At 37.0% G+C, this 10,355-nt stretch overlaps 1 protein-coding gene across 2 annotated transcripts in view; it reads left to right on the top strand.

Moving 5' to 3' along the window:
* Positions 1-3,047: 3,047 nt before the first annotated feature.
* Positions 3,048-10,355, top strand: part of PLCB1 (phospholipase C beta 1) — an 814,021-nt gene continuing 806,713 nt past the window's right edge. For both annotated transcript variants that reach the window (XM_074287888.1, XM_074287889.1), the window contains exon 1: positions 3,048-3,185. In XM_074287888.1, the coding sequence (XP_074143989.1) occupies positions 3,087-3,185 (99 nt within the window). In that variant the 5' untranslated portion in view covers positions 3,048-3,086. The remainder of the gene's footprint in view (positions 3,186-10,355) is intronic.

The raw sequence follows: 10,355 nt of genomic DNA, 5'->3' as shown, positions 1-10,355 counted from the left end.
CAAGTGAGTTGAACTTAATTTATAAAGTGGACAAAGCTGATTGTGGGAGGAGTAAAGTTGTAAAAACCTTGGAGAAAGATTCTTATTTTCTAACAATAGCTGACATTTACATAGCTGTCATAGTCCTCAGGAACCCAAGGTCATCAACATACCACAGTACAGGAAAAGCACTTCCCTCCTATCATTCCTGCCCTCCCCCCTACATTTTCCAGAGGTGGGGTGGAGAAGGTCATAAAGCTGAAGGGCTAAGAGTTAGTTTAATAACAACATTAATAGTAATCTGGTGCTTATATAGGCTTTAAGAATCACAAACCACTTTATATGCCATTTTATTTGATCCTTACAAGAAGTCTACTTTTATTGTTCTTTTATAGCTAAGGAAACAGGTTAGGTGACTTGCCTAGGGTTAACAAGTATTGGAAGCAAGATTTCAACTCAGGTCTTCTGAACCCCCCAAACCACTGCTCTCTCTGACACCTAGATGCTTTCAATTTTAATATTATTTATAACCATTGGTTTAACTCTTGTGAGTTTCTTGTCAAGTGATTTACAAATGGACATTCTACTAAAGGAAGTACATTATGACAAGTTCAGCATTTATCAAACTGACTCCTTAGTATGCACATTAAGTATCTGAAATAGAAAAGATGGGGAAGAGGTCTTTCTTTTGTTAGATAACTAGCAAATAGGCTATTCATTAATTACTTGGATTGATGGAACTGAATCCAGAGAATAGGTTTGTTGGGGTTGTTTGTTGTTTTTTTTTTTTTTTTTTTTTTTTTTTTTTTTTTTTCAGGAAGCAGGGATCAAAGTTGAAGAGGCAGAATGATCAAGAAATTGTTTTGTGGTCTAGAAGACCAGTCTTGAGCTATCTGTCTCTGCTAGGTAATGACTATGTGACACTGGGCAAATAATTTAATCTTCCAGTTCTCCCTCAGTAATCTATATTGGCAGAGAAAATTTTATCATTAGAAGTTCTTAATTTCAAAGAAATCATAGGTCCAGACCAGAAAACACATAGTTAAGGACAGCTTTATTCAAAACACTGGGTTATGATGCTAAATAACAGAATAGTATGGCATAAGTGAGCACCGGGATTCAAATCATCTATTTGATATTGTGACTTAGCTAAGTTAACTAACTTCTCCCAGGTTGTTTCCTCATATTTGTTAGCATTTGTAACTGATATTTGGGGATTGTTGTGAGGAAAATACTTTGCAAAATTAAGATATAAGAATGACTTTCCATTATCTATATAAGTACTTATGCCTGGGTTTATGATAAGGATTGTTTGAAAAGTGATAGGTTGTAGTTTTATAAGTATAGTAAGAACAAAGGTTCTAGGAGAGAATAATTTTAGAAAAAGACATTTAAGGCAATTGTGCTCCAAACTGCATCACAGATTTTGATCTGCCAGGTTATCTACTCTAAATCTTTCTATTTACATTGGAGGAAACCAGGATTAGGGGGACTAATTGACTTCCTCAAAGTCACACTAAGTAGAGAGTCAGAATGAGAACTCAGGTCTCATACTAAGAAATTCAACACCTTTTCCTCTGTATCACTCTAAGAATTCCATAATATTATCAACAGTTTAGTTCTAGAGTTATGGGAAATCACAACCCGAAGTCTTGAGACGCAGGCTTTTTTTTTTTTTTTAATCTTTTATAGCAGCTTTTAAATTTTCTTTTAAAAATGAAATTTATTTAAAAATGATTTTATTTGATAGTTTTTGTTTTTATATTGCCTAAATTTCCTGTTGTTCTTTTCTTTATTAAATAATAATAATAACAAAAGACCACAAAGAAATATTCACTTGCTCTGGAAGTGACATTTATATACAAATATTGAAACCAGTTTGTTTTCAGGAGTGTCCCTTTAGTTTCCTGTAAACAAAATTTACCACTTTTTCTTGTGCTCAGTACCGTTCTAAGGAGTCTACTAAGACACACAGGATAAAGTATCTAAAGGGTCAGATCAGCCTAAGGAAATATATCCGATTCATGTCTTCAGGCTGCTTCTTATCTTCTCTGCCACTAACAACTGTGCAGCAGTAAACTCCATGCTTCAGCATCAAGATTTCTGTATTTGGAAATAACAGGCTTATCTCCTCCAGAAACCTACATCTCTCTTCCTCCTTCCCATTGAGGGTTAAACATCTGGGGGGGGGGGGGGGCAATCCTTGTCCCAACCTGAATGCCCGCTTCTCCTCCCCTTGCTCAGTTTTCCAATGAGCCCGGAGAAATTCAACCCTGGCATGTAAACCTCCAGCTCCTGAAGGGTAACTGGGCATGCTCACTGAGTCTTTTCCAAGGAGAAAGTGCCTCGTTGTAGTGGCATACCGAGACCGGGAGGTGCCGCTGCGTCCCTGCTTCCTCCTATTCTCTTGACCCAGCGGAGAAAGTTGGGCTCCGGGAAAGGCAAAGGAAAGGAGGGACGAAGCCAGAGAGTGTAGAGAGGAAGGGAGGGGGGAGAAGAAAGAGAGTGGTGTGGGAGGGGGACGCCAGGAGCGCGTGTCACTCGCTCACTCCACTCCCTCTATGTATATAGGATGTGCTGAATGGTGCTCTTCAGATCCGCGGCGGTCGCGGAGGAGGCAGCGGAGGAGGAGCAGGAGCCCGAGCCCCAGTCGAGCCCAGGCAGGCGGCGGCAGCAGCAGCAGCGGAGCAGCAGCAGCAGCAGCCGCCGCGGCAACTACGATTACAGCTGGCTCCCCTCGCGCTCGGTCCCTCCTGGTCCGCTAGCTAAGCCCCAGTGCCCAGTTCGTTCCTCGCTGTTCCGTGCTCGCTCGCCCTTGTCTTCTCGGCATCTGCTGCTGCTCCTCGACGGGCGCCTGACACCACTTTCTACAGAGGGCATGGACCCACGCTTCCCCTCCTGTTCCGCACTCCTGGGCTGAGCCACCTTCTCCTGTGTGAAGGGACAGGAGGAAAAAGAGAGGAAGGGCGGGGGGAAAGCCAAAAAAGCCTCCCCCCCGTTCCCAAACCAACCCAAACCCCAATCCTACCCTCTCCCTGTCTCACCCCACTTCTCTCCCCTTCTCGGATCGTCTTTTCTCCTCTGCTGGGAAGCCTCCATGTGTGTAAATGGCCGGGGCACAGCCAGGAGTTCACGCTTTGCAACTCAAACCTGTCAGTGTCTCCGACAACCTGAAGAAAGGCATCAAATTTGTCAAATGGGATGATGTAAGTAGGCTCTTTGGTCTGTTTCTAGAGTTCTAGGCTCTTGCCCTCTCTTGGCGGGGGAGGGGGTTGTGGGGGTGGGGAAGGTGGGAAGAAACACACTCGTTATGCAATGGGCAGAGCGAATCGATAAGGGTGCCAGAAAGTACACATGTTGGAAACTGCACAAGCAGTAAAAGGGCAGAAAATACTCCAGGCAATGTGTGTGTGTGTGTGTGTGTGTGTGTGTGTGTGTGTGTGTGTGTGTGTGTGTGTGTGTACGTCTGTCACTGTTTAGCATTTTACATCCTTAAGAACAGAAAGGGAAGAGATGAGGATTTTTCTTTTCTTTTCTTTTCTTTTCTTTTTATTGCCATGATAATACTTATGGCAAGGCTTACATTGTCTAGATAGGTCATTATAGTTTGAAAAGTGATGTGTATGATACTTCTGACCAATGTACATTGAAAAGAGGAAGCTTCTTTTTTCCTTATTCACACACAACTACCAAGTCCTCCATCATTCCTCCAGAAAAATGACCATTTGGTGCGCTGAGTTATTAATTCGAGAATGACAAGCTGATCCAATTTATTCATTTAGGTAATCTGACATCAGGTATCATCAGTTCACCCCACAGGTTGGTTGCTCCCAAACTTAAGTATCTTCTTGAAAGTGGGGGTTCCTTGAGAAAGGCTAAAAGGAGCATAGAGGAAGAAAGTGACATTTTGTTGATTGATTAGAGGCAAGAACCAATGGCTTGGCAGGTGCTGGTTGCTAATTTTCCAGAGCTTCTTTGGATTTTAAGGCAACAACTTGAAAAGACCCTGCTGTGAAGTTTTGCCCTGTGTATATGGTAGGAGAGACAACAGAGCTAGAGGAGAATGTAAATGAGAATTGTCATTTCAGGGCCTTACAGTGAAGTATCAGAGTTTTTCCTCCCAAGAACCTAAACATGGTATTGATCTTCAAGAGGCATAATTTAGACACCACTACCCCAAATATTGAGGAAATAAGTTTGGCCTGGCAACAGGGAATTCATTTTTATTAATACTATATCCTTGATTTCATTGAGAATTTATTCATATGAATTATTCATTGAGATAAAACACGTGGCTTCCAGGATTGAGGAAGATTTAAGTCCATATGACGAGGCACCTCATAATCAGGAGTAATTATAGGACAATTGGGTCCCCTTCTTATTGAAAATATTTTCCACTTAGCAAATTATAGCCTCTTATCCTTCAGTACATTTTCCTTTTAATCTTCTTATGCCATTTTTCTTCTGTGTGAAAACAATTTAGATGTTTCAGGTAGAGGATCCAGTTACTTAATCCAGCATATTTGTTTTTCTATTTTGTGCAGTTGGAAGTATGAATAGAAGATATTATATTTAAGTATTCCTTTGTCAATTATCAAAGACAACAAAGAATAAAAACTGAATATTTTTTTAATTCCCTTATCCTGATGGAATAGGACTTATTTTAGGAGTTGGAGTAGATAAATAATCAATATATTCAAAAGGTCCAGTAGATATTTTATTTGTGTCCACAAGTCCATCAATAAAATTGATATTTCTTATAGAGATTTTTATTTGCATTCATTCAGTTCCACTTGACAGGGAACTAGTGTAATCAGAACTACAGAACAATATAGAGGAGACACCTGTAACAGAGCTTTAGTAGCACAACATGAATGTTGTTATAAACTATGCATTCCTTTATCCTGTTTTTTTCATAACCACATAATTCATACAAGATCTCATTGATTTCCTATTTGATTTGCATGCTACCACAGAAATGAATTAGGATATAATAGAAAGAAAGGTAACTAGTCATCCATAACAAAATTGATACTAAGGATAAACAAGATTCTTAATTGCTTAGAGTTCAACATACAGAGAGACTGCAATTCAGGGTATTTAAAAATATTACTTTTTGTGAAGTCAGAAAATTCTGATCTCTATGGCTCATTGTGTTTTATCAGGAAGTCTGAAAGCTAGTGATGGACAACAATATGGGAATATGCACAAATTTTAAAAGCTTGCTTAACAAACAAATACATGCCTTTTCAGTTCTGATTAAAAGTCTTGGTTTCTAATCCTAACTCTGCTATTAGTTAAGTGTGTGACATTCCATTCCGTTTTGGGTCTCATTTTCCTTTGTTCAGAGGAGAACTTACCTGCCCAGAACAGAACAGAATCACCTGTGTGAATCCAGAAGTAATTTATGTTTTCCAAATTATGAATGGTCTAGTATTTTTGAGAATTATTCTGTTCATCCTTTTGTTCCATTTAGTCTACTAACTCTAATCTACATCTTTTCCACCTGAACATAAGATGAGGATCAAAGTGGCCTTTGGGATCAAAATAGATTGGGCCACTAAATATATGTTTTGCAGTGACTAAACTAGAAATACTGGAGGTTGAAAAGTCTGGGCTTTAGCCTTGGCTCTGTCTTTCAAATCTCTCTGAGCCTCAGTTTCCTTATTCATAAAATGAAATGATTATTGTGTCAAATGAGATAACATATGACAGTACATTGAAAATATTTAAAAATCTTATACAAATAAAATACTAGAGAATATTTATATAATAAATCCCCACACATACCATGCATTTTACTAATTTTATCTTCACAATAAATATACCATTGAATCAAAACAAATTTTGACTGGCATATACATCTTAAGAATTTGGAGAAGGCCCTTAAGAACTGATGATCTTACAGAGAACATGGAAACATGAAAATTCTTCAAAAATGGAATAAACTCTAAGGAACTTTTTACTTCTCTAGGGATCTTTTATGACAATATGATCTCTTTCTACAGGCTTAATTCAGAAATAAAATTCTTTAAGAATTGCTTATGAAAATAAAAATTAATTAGAAATTTTATGTTAGAATTCCACAAAATTATTAGGAAGGAACCCTGAGAAGTCATTTTAACTCTATATATTTAAATAGGATACCCAAATACTGTGTCAAGTAGAAAATCTTATCCTTGAGAATTTACCATCTAGTTGGAAGAGACAAGATATAAATATTTGAAATTTAAAATCTCTAACTTGTCCAGATTATAATGGTTGCCATCATGTCCTCCAAATGGCTTGGCGCGATCCCAAAATAATTAGCCCAATTTTCTGAATCATATGTGGAAGAATAATGTGCTTATATGATTCATCCCTAAATCCACATTATAAAAAATATTTAAGCACCACAGCCATTTTGATAATTACTAGCAGGGATTATTTAATTTTTGTGCTTGTTTTTGTGACCCTTGGACTTAACACTGTCCCTAACACAGGGTAGCTGTTTATTCAATGCTTGTTAATGGATAGATTGATTCATAGAGCAGAATACATTTTTCAATAGTCCAAAATTTTGTTTATGATAGGATAAGTGTATATATATATATATATATATATATATAAATGTGTGTGTGTGTGTGTGTGTGTGTGTGTGTGTGTGTATGTGTGTGTATGCACAAGGGATACTTTTCTATGACTGCTTCTAAAGTGATGATTTAGCTGGAGCTGGTACACATTCATAGCACAGAGTGAGGAAACTTCTTCCAGTTATATTTTTTAGCACAGGCATTATTCTGTTCAAAGATACATTTACTAAAGATTTCCAAAGGACACTTGGAATCAAATCTAATGCATGATAAGCCAACAAGCATTTAAAGGAGATTACTATGTTCAAGGAACTGTACTAGATCTTTAGAGTATCAGAAGCAAAATCTTTCCCCTAAATGAAATACAATGGAAAGTGTTGGATTTGGATGGAAAGGACCTAGGTCAGAATTTTGGTTCTTCCATTTACTATATTTGTGATTTTGGACAAGTTACTTAACCTCTCAACAATGTGGTTTCTTCTTTTATCAAATGAAAGGATTGGACTTAGGTGTCTTCAAAAATCCTTTACATTTCTAAATTCTATGATAATCTACTGCAAAGATGCAATGGATAAGCAGGCCTGTATTACATGTTGGTTTGAGTCTAGAGAAATAGATCAGTAAAGTTTTCTCATAACAAGTGGCACATGAGCTGAGAACTGAAAGGAGTGAGAGATTCTAAGACATAGAGGTGAGAAGGGAGTGCCTTCCAGCCTGGGAACAGCCTGTCCAAAGGCCCAGAGCAGGAGATGGAATGTTCAGTTCAGGGAACAGTATGTTGGGCAGTTTGGCTGGAATGTAGAGTACGTGAATGAGAATAATGTGAAATCAGCCTGGAAAGGTAGATTGTAGACAGATTGACTCTTCATGACCCCATTTGAGTTTTTGTTTTTGTTTTTTTTTTTTTTTTTTTTTTTGCATAGACACTAGAGTAATTTGCCATTTCCTTCTTTAGTTCATTTTTACAACTGGGGAAACAGTGGCAGACAGCATTAAGTGATTTGGCTAGGATGTCGTATTTAAGTGTCTGAAACCAGAGTTGAACTCAAGAAGATGAGTCTCTGACTCCAGGCCTGGCACTGTACTATATTGAAACTTACTGAATGATACTAATAATCAGTATGGTTGTCAATAATTTTCCTTCCATGAACACAGTTCATCTACTTCAAGGAACATGTTTATTTACATGTCAAGCAAAACAAATTAGCACCTGCCAATGAGAAGCCTTTCTTAGGAGAGCTGTAAAGCTTCCTTCTTTTATTATGTATTAAGTGGGACTCTAAATAGGTATCAATTCTATTAGTTTCTCATCTTCTGTACCCTTGAAGTTCAATGCAAATGCCCTCAAATGGTGCTAATGATTCCTTTTTTTCCTTTTCCCTAGCTTCCAGAGAGTACTGTTTGTTTTCATAACTGTTGTTAGCCTTCGTCTTGCAAAGGAGATTAATCTCTGACCAGATGCAAGATATCTCATTAAGTTTTGGGGATTAAAAACAAACAAAAATGAACCAGTCCTTGTCCTAAAAGAATTTACAGTCTACTAACAAGACACTATATATACATACACAAGTAAATACACGATACAAAGTAAATACAAGCAAATTAAATTTTGTATATGGGAGAATACCAATAGATAGGAAATAGGAAAGATATGTCATGGAGGACAAATTAAGTAGAGACACTTCAGCTAGTGATAGAATGTTCAGTTTAAGGAATAGTAATTAGGCCATTTGGATTAGAAAGAACTGGTGAGGATTTGATGCGCAGTTGAGTCTATAAAGTAAAGCAAAAGCCAGATTTAAAGGCTTTTAAATGAAAAGCAATGGAATCTTATTTTTCCCCTGAAAAGCAATTGATGTTTCTTGAGCAGGGGTGGAACATGGTCAGACCTATACTTGGAATGTTGATTTGGCAGCTATGCCAAGCATGAATTGAAGAAAGGAAAGTTTGGAAGCAGAGAGATAAATTAGGAAGTTCTTATAATACAGCAGACAAGAGGTGATGAGAGAGAGATTTTGAGTGGAGAAGAGATGGGTACACGAGATGTAGAGGTAAAATAGGCTGCTGACATTTTTCTAATTTGTAGGGAAGATTAAAGAGCCAAAGATGTCTTCAGCTTCGTGTGACTCCCAAGTTCTATTGACAGAAATTAGGAAGTTTGAAGGAGAAATGGAATAAAGAAAATTAATTTTGTTTGTGATATGTTGTTCTTAAGATTCCTATGAGACATCTATTTGTAGATATCCATTGGTCTGTTAGTGATGCATACAAAGCCTAGTAGAGACTAGGGATAGAAGATGTATGAATCTGGAAGATATAGGATGATAAGATCATATTTTAGGTGGTTCAGAGCCAAAGCCACAGAATAGAAAAGGACCTCAATGACCATCTTGTTCAGCATATACTTGATGACAACTGTGATTTCTTCTTCCTACCACCATCACAATCAGTAAGTAACAGGATTTTAATTTATGTCTTCCTGACTTCAAACATGGTGCCTTTTGTGCTGCACTACATTGACTCTCAATATTGAAATCTTTGGAAGCTGATTAAATATCTAAAAATGATAATGTAGAGAGAGAGACAAGAGTGCCCAAGAAAGGGATTTTTGGAATACTTATAGTTGTATAGTATGGTATAGATTATCTTTTCAGATACGGACAATTTTAATGTTTGATAGCATGTAGAAGGTTGAATTTGTTTGGAGACAGAAGACTTGGTTTTTTGGCTCTTCTGCTACTTATGTGACTTTGGACAAACCACTTCCATTCTCTCAAGCTTCATTGGAATTATCTGTAAAAAAAAAGGGGAGTGTATTATATGATTTCTATATGATAATACTATGAACTTCCTAAATTAGAAACCAATTACAATACAGCTTATGATTATATGTATATATACATACACACATATGCAATAAGTGAAATCACATTTTTTTTCCTTAGGCTCTTAAACTTAGCAAGAGCTTAATAAAATATAATTGATCTATAACCCTAAAGTTGTTTTGTTCCACCACTATTGAAAAAAATCTTCTCATTGTCATTGCTGTAACTCTTATCTAATTTTGCTAGATTATCAGTTTGGTTGGCTGTTGGATGAGGGTGAGCAAGCTTGTATGTCCTGAGACAGTTAGATTTATATGGAAATATTAGGAGAGTATAATCTTTATCATGGGGTACAATATATTTTATATCTGAGAATATGACTAGCAATGACATATCACAAATAAGATTATAAAAGGAATAAGCAAGGGATTGTGGCCTAAGGCAAAAGGTACTGGATTTGGGTCAGAGAATCTGGGCTTGAAGGTATTCCTACATAAATCACCTGCCACACATCTAAAAATCAAATTAAACAATGAATTTAAATGTTTTGTAAAATTCAAAGGGCTTCGAATATTCAGCAATTATGATGACTTACTTTCCTTCAAATTCCAGAGTTTTGATTCTGTTACTAACAGTTTTGCTATAAGGTGCTTTGACCCTTTCTTTTTCACCCTAAAATTAGCTGTTCTTTGCACAAAAATTGGGAGTGAACAATGGCAGCTTTTATTTTCCAACTGCTCTAGTATTTAGAAATTCTCTAGGATAGGTATAGAAGAAGATATTAAAGCTCAGTATGAACTGTTGAATGCTTACTATGTAGTTCAGCATGAAAGACATTAAACCCTGACACTCCTGCTCGTGTCTAATTTTATTTATATTTTTTTCTTTCTTTTGGGCCTTACCTATAATTTCATAAATCTGGGGAACTACTTATGGAAACTCCCTCTACTAATGCAAAAGAACACTGAGATATAACTTA

The sequence above is a fragment of the Sminthopsis crassicaudata genome, chromosome 2 (genome assembly GCF_048593235.1).
Source record: "Sminthopsis crassicaudata isolate SCR6 chromosome 2, ASM4859323v1, whole genome shotgun sequence".
NCBI classification, from domain to species: domain Eukaryota; kingdom Metazoa; phylum Chordata; class Mammalia; order Dasyuromorphia; family Dasyuridae; genus Sminthopsis; species Sminthopsis crassicaudata.
This window is presented reverse-complemented; position numbering and strand designations above follow the sequence as displayed.